The 16096-nt window shown below is 43.5% G+C and overlaps 1 protein-coding gene across 1 annotated transcript; it reads left to right on the forward strand.

Moving 5' to 3' along the window:
• The first annotated feature begins 49 nt into the window (after positions 1-49).
• SBDS (SBDS ribosome maturation factor) lies at positions 50-15812 on the forward strand. Its single transcript, XM_033921786.1, has 5 exons — positions 50-247; positions 3322-3451; positions 5455-5655; positions 8561-8725; positions 10699-15812. Exons 1-5 carry the CDS (start codon positions 120-122, stop codon positions 10825-10827), a joined length of 753 nt encoding a protein of 250 aa, XP_033777677.1. The 5' UTR covers positions 50-119; the 3' UTR covers positions 10828-15812.
• The last annotated feature ends 284 nt before the right edge of the window (positions 15813-16096 follow it).

The following is a 16096-nucleotide window of genomic DNA, read 5'->3' on the forward strand; positions in this document are numbered from 1 at the left end:
CGCAGCCGACAAAGTGGGCGGGGCCGTCTGGCGTTGGCCGTCCCTGCGTGCGTGCGCGCGTTGCGCCTGTGGCGCCGACGCTTGTTTGCTTCCTGGACGGCCGTCGCGGAGGGAGCGCGATGTCCATCTTCACCCCGACCAACCAGATCCGGCTGACGAATGTGGCCGTGGTGCGGATGAAGAAGGGCGGCAAGAGGTTCGAGATCGCCTGCTACAAGAACAAAGTGATGAGCTGGAGAAGTGGCGCGTGAGTGTCGGGGGAAAGGGGGAGGAGCGCAAGGCCTGGGCGGGACTAAATCCCTGCACCGGACCTCCCCCCACCCTCAAACCTGTTCTGATGGGGCCCATAAGAATTGCCCTACTGGGACAGACCGAAGGTCCATCAAGCCCAGTATCCTGTTTCCAAGTTGGACTGGGAATACCAGGTGGCTCTAGGCCAGGGGGGTCAAAGTCCCTCCTCGAGGGCCACAATCCAGTCGGATTTTCAGGATTTCCCCAATGAATATGCATGAGATCGATTAGCATACCAGGAAAGCAGTGCATGCAAATAGATCTCATGCATATTCATTGGGGAAATCCTGAAAACCCGACTGGATTGTGGCCCTCGAGGAGGGACTTTGACACCCCTGCTCTAGCCACACCACCCTGAGTACGCAGATACTGTCAAATTGTCGGATATCCAGAGACCTACTCTTTAGTTCGTCGGTATCTCTCTCTTGTCTCTCCCTACACTCCTCCTCAGGAATTCCATTCATCTCTTATCTCTACCCTTCTCTTCTACTGCCAACACCCTTTCTCTCTTGCTGCATCTTACACCTGGAACAGACCATCTGAGTCAGAACATCAAGCTCCATCCCTGGAATTATTCAAATCCAGAGTCAATGCCCACCTCTTCGAGAATGCATTGCAGAAGCGGTTTTTAGCACAGGCCAGCACGCTAAATGCTCTGCTGCTCCCGACGCTCATAGGAACCCTATGAGTGTCAGAAGCAGCACATAGCATTCAGCGTGCCGGCCTGCGCTAAAAGCCACTTCTGCGGTTTTGCAAAAGATGGGAGTTTAACTCATAACCCCCATACTCTAAGCACCCCTAGAAACTCCCTAAACCTCTATTTGTCCTGTTGTCTGTTAATTTAGATTGTAAGCTGTACTGAGCAGGGATCGTCTCTTAAATATGTTGTACAGCCTATCAGCGCTATAGAAATGGTAAAAAGTAGGAAGGATGCCCTATCATTTGGGCAAGTCATTTAATCCTCCATTGCTCCAGGTATAAAACTTAAGCCCCCTTTTACTAAGCCAAAAGCATTTGACTGCACGGCAAATACCGTATTTTCACGCATATAACACGCACGTTATACACGATTTTACAAACCGTGCATAACCATGCGCGTTATACGCGTGAGCGCGTTGTACAAATATTTTTTTACATAGTTTCCCCTCCCCCGACATCCGATTCATCACCCCGAAAGACCGCTCGCACCCCCACCCCGAAGGACCACTCGCACCTCCACAGCCTCCCCCTCATAGAAACATAGAAAGTGACGGCAGAAAAAGGCCGAGGCCCATCGAGTCTGCCCACACCGCTGACCCACCCCCCCTATTTAATCACTCTCTGATGACCTTTCCCTCCTAGAGATCCGACATGAGCATCCCATCTGTTCTTAAAATCCGACACGCTGCTGGCCTCGATCACCTGCACTGGGAGCTTGTTCCAGCTGTCAACCACTCTTTCGGTGAAGAAGTATTTCCTGGTGTCGCCATGAAACTTCCCGCCCTTTATTTTCAGCGGGTGTCCTCTTGTGGCGGAGGGTCCTTTAAGAAGGAAAATATCATCTTCTCCCTCGATACGACCAGTGACATACTTAAACGTCTCAATCATGTCTCCTCTCTCCCTGCGTTCTTCGAGAGAGTATAGCTGCAATTCGTTCAGTCTTTCTTCGTATGATAGATCTTTAAGCCCCGAGACCATCCTGGTGGCCATCCGCTGTACCGACTCGACTCTCAGTACATCTTTACGGTAATGTGGCCTCCAGAATTGTACGCAGTACTCCAGATGAGGCCTCACCATGGTTCTGTACAAGGGCATTAGGACGTCAGGCTTCCGACTAACAAAGCTTCTCCGGATACAACCCAACATTTGCCTAGCCCTGGATGAGGCCTTCTCCACTTGATTGGCCGTTTTCATGTCTTCACTGATGATCACCCCCAAATCCCGTTCTGCTGTAGTCCTTGCTAAGGTTTTACCATTTAATGTGTACGTTCTGCACGGATTATTGTTGCCCAGGTGCATGACCTTGCATTTGTTAGCGTTGAAGCCAAGCTGCCAGGTCGAGGACCAATGTTCCAATAAAACCAGGTCTTGCGTCATGCTGTCGGACAGACTGCCGTTACCCACAATGTTACATAGTTTGGCATCATCGGCGAATAATGCTATTTTACCTTGAAGCCCCTGAGTCATGTCTCTTACGAATATGTTGAAAAGGATCGGGCCCAAGACCGAGCCCTGCGGCACCCCACTGGTCACTTCCGTCGTTTTAGAGATGGTACCATTAACCACCACCCTCTGAGTTCTTCCACTCAGCCAATCGTGGACCCTCCCGCATGGAGAAGCTGCCTACCGTTGTTTCCGGATGCCAGTGAGCCCAGCTGCTTCCTCTGCCGGCGGTCCTGCCCCTTCTCTGAGCCCTGCGCTGCTTCCTCTTCCGGCGGTCCCGCCCTTTCTCTGACGTTAGAGAAAGGGCGGGACCGCCGGAAGAGGAAGCAGCGTAGCGCAGGGCTCAGAGAAGGGGCGGGACCGCCGGCAGAGGAAGCAGCTGGGCTCACTGGCATCCGGAAACAACGGTAGGCAGCTTCTCCATGCGGGAGGGAGGGGGGAGGCTGTGGGGGTGCGAGCGGTCCTTCGGGTGGGGGTGCGAGCGGTCCATCGGAAAGGAGAGTCGGGGCGGGCGAAAGGAGAGTTGGGGCGGCCAACAGAGAGTCGGGGCGGCATGCACGGTATACGCGTGTGCACGCTATAGTAAAATTTTTTTACATAAATTTCTGTTCTCCGCGCGCTATACCCGTGTGCGCGGTATATGGGTGAAAATACAGTACTCCAACACCCAATCCTATGGGCATCGGAGCATTTACCACTCCGCCCACGCGGGCTTAGTAAAAGGGGGTGTTAGATTGTGAGCCCACTAAGGACTGAAAAAGTACCCACAGAAAGGCAGTATATCAAATCCTTAAAGCCAAATAATTAAATAATGCAGCAACATTATTATAACCTTTCACTGATAATAGCTTGTGATGTATATGCTGACTAAGTGTTTGTGTTTACCAGGGAAAAAGATCTTGATGAAGTTTTGCAGACCCACTCGGTATTTATAAATGTATCGAAAGGTCAGGTTGCTAAGAAGGAGGATCTCACTAAAGCCTTTGGAACAGAAGACTTGACAGAAATTTGCAAGCAGGTAAGCTTTATAGTCAACTAACAGAACGCTAGTCTTGTTTTACACTGCTTTCTAAGGAGCAGTAGGGAAACTGTTAATCATACTTTAACATTGATACATCAGGTTTCCAGGTCAGATGAAGGAAGAATAAGGAATGCACTATTTCTGAGAGCATAGCTCTATATAATCCCCTTTTTATGTGTAAAGAATAATTTGAATAGATAATTTAGGATATGGAGGTTTCTAATAATAATAATAACTTTATTTTTCTATACCGCCACAATCTTGCGACTTCTAGGCGGTTCACAAAGAAGAAGAGCTGTACAATCAGTGAATTACAGTAGATGAATACAAGGTGGTTGAAAGGAAAATCATACATGGGTTGAATTATAAGAAATTAACTATTTTACATCTTACAATTAAAAATAGTCGGACACCAGCGAATATCAGGATACAATTATGAAGAGGGAATTTTAGCAGACAGGGAATGTGGATACCTAGTGTGAGGAAGAAATTCAGGATAAGGTGTGGAAGTTATGTTCGCGGGAGAGTGTCTGGCTAGGACAAGAATTTCTTAAACAAAGTGGTCTTTAGTTCTTTCCGGAAGATGCTGTAGGTCAACCTAGCAGTATCGATGAGATAGCCTAGCCATGATTGCTGTCTACCAGCTTGAAACTTGAAAGTTCTGTCCAGGAAGGTTCGATATCTGCAACCAATGATTTTCAGGTATGCAAACAGGTTGTGGTTTCTGGTAGATCTAATGGGGGAATAGAATTCGAAGTGAGGTAGAAGGTAATTGGGGGCCATTCCCCAGATTAATTTATAGCAAAAGCTGGAGAACTTGAGTAGAATTCTTTCTTCGATTGGTAACCAGTGCAGCTGTTTGTAGAAGGGACTAACGTGATCACTTTTCTTTAGTCCGAATCTTTCTCTTATTGAAAATATATCATTATTATAGTTCTCTGATTTAATTCAAGGCAGAGAACATCAGTATATCTAATATAATAAAACGCTAGGCTGCGCATGCGCACTTCCTTTGTGTGCGCCGATTTTCCATGAGCTGTAGCGACACATAGGAAGAGCGCATGCGCGGCTTTTGTTCTGTCCTGCTCCCTGTTCAAAGACGCAGCGGTCGCCGTCTCTCCGCTTTCTCTCTTCCTCCCCCCCCTAGGCGGATGTCGACCGCGGCAGCCAAACCCCTGTGCCGCTCACATCAAAAGCCAACCCTTCCGCGTTTTAAGTTGGGTACTGCTTCTCCCGCGGCGCGGCGGCCCGAGTCGGATGCATCACATAGCTATAGTTTGGGTTCCTCTTTCCTACTTTGTACTCATTGACATTAAACGTCATCTGCCATTTTGATGCCCAGTCTCACAAGGTCCTCTTGCGATTTAACAACTTTGAACAACTTTATATTATCAGCAAATTTAGGCCCCCTTTTATAAGCTGTGTTAGGGGGTTTTATCGCAGGCCGCTACGGTGAAAGTTCCAACATTCATAGAATTTCTTTGAGTATCGGAGCTTTTACCGCAGTGAGTCACAATAGAAAAAAAACCCTAATGCAACTTGATAAAAGGGGGGGTCTTAATTATCTCACTAGTTATTACCATCTCTAGATCTTTGCTAAATATGTTAAAAAGCAGCGATCCCAGCACAGACCCCTGTGGAACCCCACTATTTACCCTTCTCTATTGAAAATATTGACCATTTAAACCTACTCTCTGTTTTCTGTCTTTCAACTAGTTCTTAATCCATAATAACATTACCTCCTATCCCACGACAATCTAATTTCCTCAGAAGTCTTTCATGAGGTACTTTGTCAAAAGCCTTTTGAAAATCCAAACATCAACCAACTCACCTTTATCCACATGTTCATTCACCCCTTCAAAGAAATGTAGTAGATTGATGAACAAGATTTCCCTTGACTAAAAACCATGTTAGCTTTCTCTCATTAATCCATGCTTATGTATATATTCTGTTGGTGCTGTTTGCTTCTTTCTACCTTAGTAATGATATATTATGTTCAGATTTTAGCAAAAGGAGAACTGCAGGTATCAGAAAAGGAACGACACACACAGCTGGAACAGATGTTCAGAGATATTGCAACCATTGTAGCAGATAAGTGTGTCAATCCTGAAACCAAGCGGCCTTACACTGTAAATCTGATAGAACGAGCAATGAAAGATATCCACTATTCAGTCAAAGCTACCAAGAGCACAAAGCAGCAGGTTGGTATATAGATGCATATGGCTTTTTCTACTCTTCACTGGCTGTAAAACAATTAGGGCCTGTTTTACAAAGCCGCACGGCAACAGCCCTGAAGCCCTTTAAATCTCTATGGGCTTCGGGGCCGTTACCACACTGCAGCCGCTAGCTTTATTTATCACCAACGTTTCAGGGTACTGAACCATTTCCTCAGGGCTCTAAGATTCCCACTGTGAGCAAACATTCAAACTGTGTGAAGTCAGTGGGAGTCTAAGAGCCCTGAAGAAACGGTTCAGTACCGTGAAACGTTGGTGATAAATAAAGCTAGCGGCTGCAGTGTGGTAACGGCCCCGAAGCCCATAGAGATTTAAACAGCTTCAGGGCTGTTGCCGCGCGGCTTTGTAAAACAGGCCGTAAGTAGCTTGTATGGCTGACTGCTAGGAGTAGGGGTGGGGGAAGGATCAATAAAATTGTTTATTGCTTTTATTGTAAATCGCTTCAAGCTCTTTTGATGAGACGGGTATATCAAATATAGAAAACAGTAAATTTATGAAGCCAGATAAAGACTATCATAGCCCATCTGCAGAAACCTGAGGTAACAGTACAGTTTAGGGGATGAAGAACTGTTGTGCACAAAAGAGGAGTAGGACTTGGTTGTGATAGCATACACTTCCTCCTCGATAGTCACAGGGGTTAGGGGCAAAGCCGGCCCACGAATAAGCCACCCCCGACTCCCTCCCGCCTCCCGGACCCCTCCACAACCTTCTTAGGGCCGACTGACCCACCCCCGGCTCCCAGACCCCTCCAGAACTTACTTTGTAATGCCTGGTGGTCTAGCGGTGTAGCAGGGCAGGAATGATGTTCCTACACTCCTGCCATGCGCAGAGCCAGGAACAAAAATGGCTGCCGGGAGTTTCCGCTGTGGTCTTGTCGTTTTTTTAATTACCCTTTCTCGTGTGGTTGGAGTAATTAATTCTTTCCTATATACCTGCCCTTAAATTTTGGACTTGTAACTGTTCCTTCATCTGTGATTTTCTTTGTAATCCCTATTTTTAATTATTGATTTTATACAAACCATTTAGATATCTTTTTTTGGTTAGCAATATATTAAATAAATGTGAACAACTATTTCAAATGTAAAGCTAGCTTTCCTCTTCATAACCTCTAATTTCTTATTATGTCCTTCCCTCATTTATTGAATTTACCTGTAAACCGTGCCGAGCTCTATCTTTATGATGCGGTATACAAATTTAAGGTTTAGTTTAGTTTCTCTTCCTCTCTCTTTTTTTTTTCTCTCTCTCTCTCTCTCTTTTTTTTCTCTCTTTTTTTCCTCTTTCTTTTTTCTCTCTCTCTCTCTCCTTTTTTTCTCTCTCTTTTTTCTCTCTCTCTCTTCCTTTTTTCTCTCTTTCTCATTCTCATTAAAAGGCGTCATATATGCAGGTAAATTAGGGAAATCCCTTTTCTTCAAATTCACGGAGCTTTGGAATAACCTCCCTGCCCTGCTGCGGAACCTAGGCTCATTCCAATTATTCCAAAAGCATCTGGAAAACCTGGCTTTTCTCCAAAACGTAAAGCTATCTATTTAAAATGTAAAGCTAGCTATCCTCTTCATAACCTCTAATTTCTTATTATGTCCTTCCCTCATTTATTGAATTACCTGTAAACCGTGCCGAGCTCTATCTTTATGGAGATGATGCGGTAGACAAACTTAAGGTTTAGTTTAGTTTATATATCATTTTTTTAATTAACAGTTTGGGGGTCCTATTAGTAAGCTGCGGAAAGTACTAACTCGTGTTTGCCACCGGTTAAAAAGCACTACCATGGGGCGTGCCCAGTCATCCCATATTAGTTTTTGCATATGCGTGCAGTACCCAAATGCTAAAAAAATTGTTTTTATTTTTAGTGTTGGGGTGGGTCTAAGGGTGGAGAACAGGTGTGTTCTGCGCTAATCAGTTAGCGCAGGTACATTGCTGCGTGCTGACCAGTTAGCCATTATTGCCTACAAAATGGGTATTGGTAAGTACTCACGTGCTAACGGCTGCATGTTAATAGGACATTGGCATGTGGGCATTCTTGCCAAAATAGAAAAATCAGCTATTTCCCGGCAGTGCTAAAAGTGGCCTTAGTGTGTGGGAATGGCTCGTGCTGGGGTTGCACAGGACTGCTTAGTAAATAGATCCCTATATTAAAAGTGAAATATGAAAGTGATGTTGCTTTTAAGTTTCTCTCCTTTCAGCTTCATTTCATATCCTCTGATACCTTAGCATCGTCATCTTTAGAAAAGGTTTTTGTTCATTAATACTGTTCAGGCATTTAAACATCTGTATCTTATTCCCATTTCATATTCCCATTTCATACCCGCACATCATCCCGCCCCCCCCCCCCCCCCCCATCTGTCAGATCTTTAAACAGTCTATGGAACTTCAGGAAGGCCTTGTAAACCTTCCTCTTTACAAACCCAGCTCTTTAGCTTACATCTGCATCCCTGACTGACCCTTGCGTCGGACCACCGGACCAAAAACCCACCATTCTTCAGTGATGCACAAAGCTATTTTACCTTATGTTAGGCTATGTCCATACGGAAAATGATGTAATTTAAACCACCATAGGCTATGGCTTTTCGGAAAATGCTGCAATTTGAAACACCCTATGTCCACTAAGTCTGTTTCTCCAAATCTGTATGGTATGACTATGCGTTAAAAGCTTAAACTTTATACCTCTGTGTACACCAAGTTTGTTTTTCCCACCAAGGTTTGTCCTGCTTATAATGTGAATGTACTCTTGTAACCCGTTCTGGGCTCCTTTGGGAGGATGGGCTAAATAAATAAATGTTAAGAGAAACCTTGTCTAATCCCTGTTGTTCTCTGTGTGCAAGCTGGAATGTATGACTCTGTGCCCAGCTAAACGTCCCTTGCATTCCTTTGCCAGGCACTGGATGTAATCAAGCAGCTGAAGGAAACTCTGCAGATCGAGCGAGCGCACATGAGACTGCGCTTCATCCTCCCAGCCAAAGACGGCAAGAAGCTGAAAGAGAAGCTGAAACCACTCATCAAGGTCATCGAGAGTGAAGATTTTGATGAAGAGCTTGAAATTGTACGTCCAAAATAAAATTTGTACAGCTCACAAAACTATGCAGGATTGAGTTCCTGGTGTGGTTTCAATCATGTAATTCATTTCTCTCAGGTCCTGTGCTGTTTTATAGGAATTCTAAAAGACCCGACTTTTGCTATTTTAATTTTTCCAAAAAGTAATATCCTCTGCCAGCAAATATGATAGAATATCGTACAAGGCAAGTTTCCTATATACGGTGACTAGCAAACACCTTTGGAAACCTAACACTGTTCTATTCTATAGAACATTTATAGCCTGCTCTAATCTCATCAGATTCTAGGTGGATAAAAATATTTTTAAAAGATACATCTAGGCGGATAAAAATATTGTTAGCCGCCTAGATGTGTCTTTTTTAAAATATTGTTAATATGAGTACTTGTGCCAGTTTTGAGATGATTAAAGTAACAGATACGGCTGAGCAGTCATATTATTAAAAGTATGCATATTAGAGAAGCCCTAGGAAAATTAGGGGTGCTTTTACTAAATTGCATTAGGCATAACACACACCTAACAAAGCAAAAAAATTGAGTACTGCGGGATGCACTTAGATGTTCGGTAACTTTGCAATCTGCACACTAAGGCCTGGATTCTGTAAACGGCGTCCCGATTGTAAGCAGCCAACTGCTGCCCAACCATCCTTTGCAGGAAGCCTCTCTTTTGGAGCTATCTGTTAAAGCGGTCTTTCTATTGGTAATTACTTCTGCCAGAAGAGTTTCAGAATTGCAAGCATGGTCGGGTCGCACGTTTCCTAAAAAAAAAATCCTCCCGAGGCAGGCCGCCTACATTGGAGGTGCCTCCGGGAGTCTAGGGAAGTGCACAAGCCCATCTAAGTTCACCTAAGGCTAGGCGTGGTTTGGCCCGGAAGTAGCCTTAGGCGGCTGTACGCGTCTCCCTAGGCCAGCAGGAGATGCGTACAATGTAGGCCAACAAAATGCTGGCCTACATTGTAAGTAGACACGGCCGCTGAGCTTATCGCGGCAAGGGATCTCCCTGCCGCGGTAAATTTAGCGTCTGTCCGTGCCCCCCTGAACAATCGCGGCAGGAGGGATGCCCAGTCCTTCCTGCCTGGCAACTCCGTACATCGCACGGCAGGAGGGATGCCTAAGATTTCGATTGGCCAGATCCCCTAGGCCACCCCCCATGGGAATTAAGTTGTTCTGCTAAATAGGATGGTTTTTTCAGCAGTGTGATATTATTTTTGGGGTTTTTTTGAGTGGCGTGTCAGGAACTGGTTAGATAATAATGCAGGAGCCCATCTTAAAAGGCTTTGTGCTAATGTCAAAAAATGGGGGGGAAAAAAGGCATTTTTACAGCGACAGCAAAGCTGTCCTTAGCATAGGGGAATGGTTAACATAAGGGTGCCCTAAGGCCATTTTTTTACCGCAGCTTAATAAAAGGACCCTTAAGAGCATTCTTTGTGTCACTAGCATATTGTGACTTGAATAAAATGCATAAGTATGTTTTAAATATCCTTTGAGTATTTGGATAATAGAACAGTTTTTGAGAATCTGTTGTACTCTTTGGGATCATGCCAGGTACTTATGACCTGGGTTGGCGTCTGTTGGAAACAGGGTACTGGGCTTGATGGACCTTTGGTCTGTCCCAGGATGGCAGCTCTTATGTGAGCCAAGTGTAGGACAATCAAGCCATTGTGACATCACTGATGAGGTTGGCTCTTAGGCATTGCTGGAATCAGGCATTATGACATCACAGTCTCAGCTCTGAAATGTTGCTACTCTTTGGGTTTCTGCCAGATACTTGGGATCTGGGTTGGCCACTGTTGGAAACAGGAGACTGGGCTTGACGGACCTTCGATGTGTGCCAGTATGGCAATTCTTATAAGCAATACTTTGTTTATTGTATTGTAAGAAATGCAAAATCAAATTTAGCAGGAATGCAAGTATTTTGTCTGTGTTGTTTTGAAAAGAAATGTAACATTTTGTCCCGTATTTCAGGTGTGCCTGATAGACCCTGGCTGTTTCCGAGAGTTGGATGAACTTATTCGATGTGAGACAAAGGGAAAAGGCACCCTGGAAGTCCTCAGCCTGAAAGATGTGGAAGAAGGAGATGAGAAGCTGGAGTAGAGGTCTCAAAACAAGATCTTTGAAAGACCCTTTTAACACTAAGATTCTGCTAACAGCCCTCATTGAACCCGAGAGGTAGCATGGAAAAAGTGCACTGCAATATAATTTATTTTAGACTCTTATTTTCACACTGGAGGCCAAGATGAGATTCAGAGAGATGTTGGTTATGAGGTCTTTGTAACTTCTAGACCCCGCTCTGTGATCCTTTAAAAGTCAGTGTGTTTCTCTCTTATGCCTCTAGCTACCCTCTTGTAATTAGGTCAGAATAATCACATTATTTCTTCTTTCCTTCTCATCAGACAGTTTGGCTACCAAAAATTGGTAGCCAGACTCTTTCAGTGAGGAGGGGTCTCTGTATATATATTTCAGAGGGTTTATAATTACAAGCTGGTTTGCAGTCCTATTTTTAAATGATTGCAAGTGTGGCAGAGGAATTCAAGAGGAAGTGTAAGAAACTAGTATTTAAATGTAGTGTATGGAGCCAGATGTTGGGAAGATCTCACATGTCGTACCATGGAGAAAATCCTACATTTGACTCCTAGTAGAGCACCATGAGTTGCACTGCAGTTGGCTGGAAAATGAGAGGATATAATGCCAAAGATTAATCGTCTGTTTGTTTATGTAAAGTGTGTATAAATTATATCTCTACTGAGCACATGAATTATATATTCGCCAGTGGCATAGTTACGGGGGTGCGAGAGAGGCGGTCCGCCCTGGCACGCCAGTACCCCTCCTCCTCTTCGCCCCCATAGCATTCCCTCCTCCCTTACCGCCCACGCTTCTTCCCCATACTTTTAACTTTGGTGTGAGCAGCAAAGAACTTTCTGTCCGCACCAGCTTTGGAGCTCTCTCTGACGTCACTTCTGGGAGGAAGTAGCGTCGGAGAGAGCTCCGAAGCCGACGCGGGCAGCCTGTTTGTCGCTGCTCGTGTCAGAGTTATAAAGGTACGGGGAAAAGGCGCGGGTGGCAGGGGTGGGGTAGAGAAGAAGACTGGAGAGAGGCACCGCTGCCCCGGGCACCGGTCACCCTCGCTACGCCACTGCCACCCGCACGTTTTTGTAGAAAAATAACAGCGAGCACTACTGTGGTGATGTTCTCTCTTCCGTCTGAAATGTTTTGATTTCAAACTGTTCTGCAAGGAGTTTGGCAGCTTTTGACTTGTTTCCGGGCAGCATCATAATTGGGAGATTTGCACTCCCTTGTTGATGTTTTCATACAGCTATCCTGACAAAACTTGTTCTACTAAATAGGATGTTTTTTTCAGCAGTGTGAGATGTACATCTTCCCATTGAATATGAATATACAGAAAGTTAAAGACAGTTGGCTAAATGATGTCAATTTACTGCCCATGAACAGTTTCCTCTAAGTATTTTAGCTGTTTGATATCCATATGGAAGGATAACCACTGCATCAACCTTGTTTAAGAGTAATTCACAGATATTACTGGTTTATAATCTTATCAACAAGAAACCTGAGTCAGACTCTTTGAAATTGATCTCCCACAGAGGAGTGGAAAAGGCCAACATTAACCCAAATTTGATTAGCCACTTCAGTCTTTGCCAGCAGAATATAATCCTGGCAGACATATGTAAAAACAAAAATCTCTGACAAAATGAAAGAAAGGCAAAAGAGCTGTCCTAATCAGCCAATGTATAAGTTTTATTGTTAAAAAGTCCCAAGAAGGATCCAAGTTTCGGCATCAGTGATGCCTTCAGCAGGAGACACTGATGAGTGTTTGTAGATCAATGGATAGATAGAAGTTCGACCAGGACCGGTAGCTTGAGGTTGAAAAAAATCTCTACAATTTCTAATTAGAAGTAAAACAAAATTCTGGAACTAAAATAACTTTGGCATTTCGATCAGGCTGATGACTAAGGCTAGTCAGTTTGTGGGACCGATAGCTTACTGTCCCCAGACCAAAACAGGTTGTTCTAATTGCTTTCTCACACTGTTAAAGTCACAGCAATGTCCTGCTTAATCGAAACAGCTATAAGCTGAAAAACTTTGCTTTAATTTATATAATATATAATAGTCAGTAATAGTGAGAAATCTGAGTCTAGAAAGAATCTGAAATATTAAAAATATATTTTGTAATAATCCCATATAGTATATTGTCAAGTTCTCTGTCAATAAATACTAAAAACCCAATTCAGTTCAGCAAAGTATTGCATTACTCATGCCATTCTTACAACCCTTGGAAAATCCAGTGTTTCCTAATCAAAGGTCATCGTTGGTAAACTTAAGACCATTAAACTAGGATTTCATCTACCTGTTAATACTATAATCACTGGAAAAAACAGTCCAAAATATGTTATCAACTGTTTTTTTTCCATTTTGAAAAGATAATTAGATATTGATACTGTCCAAGTTCACTTGTGCATCCAGCATAGCTCCAGAAGTTAAAACAGACTCCCAAAGTCACTGTCTTCAGTTAGTAAAATCTGACTTTGTCCGAGTCTAGGAAATGAGTTGGATAATTTGGCGTTCGGGAATGCAGTTCACAGTCATTCTGATCGTTGCGGAATTGGCCTTTGTTTCTGGCTGCTTTGTTCACGTGCAAATGAAATTCAGTTCCGATCTGTTGCATATGCATCAATAGAAAAAGCATGGCTGCTTTGTGGCAATTAAGGACCAGCACTGTTTCTAAAACCAGATAGAATTGTAGTCCATAATGGACACACTTTCATATTTGTTGCTTTTGGATATTTGGTATACTGCCTGAGTTCAGCAGCTGAGCTCAAAGTTGTTCTAAAGGCACAGTTTACTGTTGTTTTTTTGTCACACTAGAAAAGAAGAGAACCCTAAAGTTGGCGTTCTGTATTTTTGTATATAAATTCTTAATTTGGAAGTTGTTTCTCTCTTTCAGATTGCTTAAATATAAAACCATAATAAAAGGAGAGTAAACTTAGAGCTGTAATATGATTTATTTCAACATTTACAACTGGTGATGTTTGTGAGCAAACATTACCCTAACAGACCTGAACTTTCAGGCTAAGCAAACAGGGGACATTTTAATAATTTACTGAACAGATGTTGTTCCAGGAGACCAGCTCCTGCTAGCCTGTAACCATAACTCTGCTGGCTGTGAACGTCTTGCCTTTTCCCTTCAGTGGGAGCCAGAGCCCAGAGTATGATTCTTTAAGCATTTCATTTTGTGTCTCCATCCCATCCAAAATATTACCATTTTATCATTTAAACATATACATTTATAATTTAAACATATACATTGAAACATCTATCAGTGGAAAATTGTAGGTGTTCAACAATAAGTCTTAGAGTGTGCCTCGGGAGAGACAGTTCTGTAGCCTGGGCACCTCCGTTTATATACCCTGAGGGAATGGAAACCCAGGTTCCTTTACAGAACACTAACATAACCCAATATCATCACACCTTCCATTTACACACCTGTATTTAGACCAGCCATAGACGAGGCCTAACTGTGGCTGTGAAAATGGGAACCTCACCCATGGCTATGTAAGTTAGAAACTCCCTGCTGGCATCTAGGCGCCCTGTTGGCATTTTGTGGGTAAGTTACCGTTATGCATTTGAGTGCTAGTATTCTATACCCTACACCCCTGGATTCTAGATAAGGTGTCTGGATTTGTGCATGAGGGGCCTGATTCTCTTTTGAACGTCGACATCGGTGACCGCCAATCGCATGTCAGTCGTGCATTAGCATCCAAAAGAGAATTGCCTCTGCAGTCCCAGTCAGACACCCAAAATGTAGGCCAGCATTTTTCAGGCCTACAATTAAGGTGTCTGTCTCGCGTCTACGTAGACACGGAGCGATGCTTAAGCCCACCCAAGGCCAATTCCGTGCGAAGCCACCCCATGCCTTGGGTGTATTTAAGTGTTACAGTGTGTCTCCGTAGACGCGTACAGCCTTGGAAAGAGTTGTTGTTTTTTTTTAAATGTGTGTCCCAATCGGGACACGCGGTTTTGAGAATCAGGTCTGAGATGCGTGTGCAGATTTGGCTAACAAGCCAATTATTTAAGTTAATTGGCATACATCTAGTTATAAGGCATGGCGCCTAGCACATAACTCAAAAGGGGCATTGCAAACAGTTGCATGCATAGTTATCGAATTCTGCCTTAGTGCACTTAACGTGGGTGCCAGCATTTACTTGAGAGGTTTCAACAGGCATAAATGTGGCATCCAAAGTCAGGCATAGGAATTGCTTTGCCTGATGTGATTCTGTAAAGACACTAATCCTCTGTATATAAAGTCTAAGACAAATAAATATCCCTTAAAAATTGATAAATGTGGAGAGATTTTTTAACATCCAACCCACTATCTGATTGATGATGTGGAGATTTATGTTGTCTTTATTTGCCTAATTCTGTTATAGCTGTTTCTTGCGAATGAATCAGCTACGATCAGTAAATACTGGTTGAATTACCTTTTACAGCTTCCTGTCGCAACAGAATTATAACAGCATTATATAAGCTGAGTATCGTTTGTTCTATTTAATAAATTAGGGTCAATGAAACAACGCGAGTTAAAACTAAAAGTACTGCCCTGAGAGGGCACCGACAGGTTTCTTTCACTACTACTATAAGTAGAAATAATTTACAAAAAATAAAAATATAAAACCAGAGAAATCTAAAGAGAGAGCACATATATTAGGCAAATAAAGACCAGTGATGGTTCACGTTAGGTTGTCTGGGCAAGATTATATTCAAACCCAGTCAGCTGTGAACACTTGAGGTCTTTCAGCCTATAAGACAACATCAATCAGATAGTGGGTTGGATGTTAAAAAATCTCTCCACATTTATCAATTTTTAAGGGATTCTATAAAGGGCATCTGATGTTTGTAAGTTTCAAGTTTTATTTAAAATGTGATGCACACGCTTATCAAATACAGTATTTCTAAGCGAATTACAATTCTAAAATGGGGGGACAAGTAGAATTGCACTTGGTGACAATTTTTTCCGGTGCCAAATTTTGGCACCATTTGTGGACTTCCCCCCCCCCCCCATATATGTATCTAAATATAGGTGCCTGGATTATAGAATTGCCATTATTGTGCAAGCATGGCTGGTCTGACAGAGCCACGGATTTCCCATTTGGACAGAAGAACTACCTTCTACATTCAGCGGTATCTTCCCCAAGAAACAGAGCTACATGTTGCACGAAATGCATGCTCTCGATCATCAAATGGTCATTTCTCCAGGTACTAAGGGTTGAGTTTGCCGCTTCTGAGCTAAGCCTATAGATAATTTTCATGTTGTTGAAATCACATTCTGCAATTTTGGGACCTCCATTTC

Source organism: Geotrypetes seraphini, chromosome 15, assembly GCF_902459505.1.
Source record: "Geotrypetes seraphini chromosome 15, aGeoSer1.1, whole genome shotgun sequence".
NCBI classification, from domain to species: domain Eukaryota; kingdom Metazoa; phylum Chordata; class Amphibia; order Gymnophiona; family Dermophiidae; genus Geotrypetes; species Geotrypetes seraphini.

Bases quoted from the DNA above. Each gene is read 5' to 3' on its own strand.
- SBDS (XM_033921786.1), top strand. From the start codon at position 120: ATGTCCATCTTCACCCCGACCAACCAGATCCGGCTGACGAATGTGGCC. The intron at 248-3,321 runs GTGAGTGTCGGG...TGTGTTTACCAG, and splicing joins ATGAGCTGGAGAAGTGGCGC to GGAAAAAGATCTTGATGAAG. The intron at 3,452-5,454 runs GTAAGCTTTATA...TATTATGTTCAG, and splicing joins TGACAGAAATTTGCAAGCAG to ATTTTAGCAAAAGGAGAACT.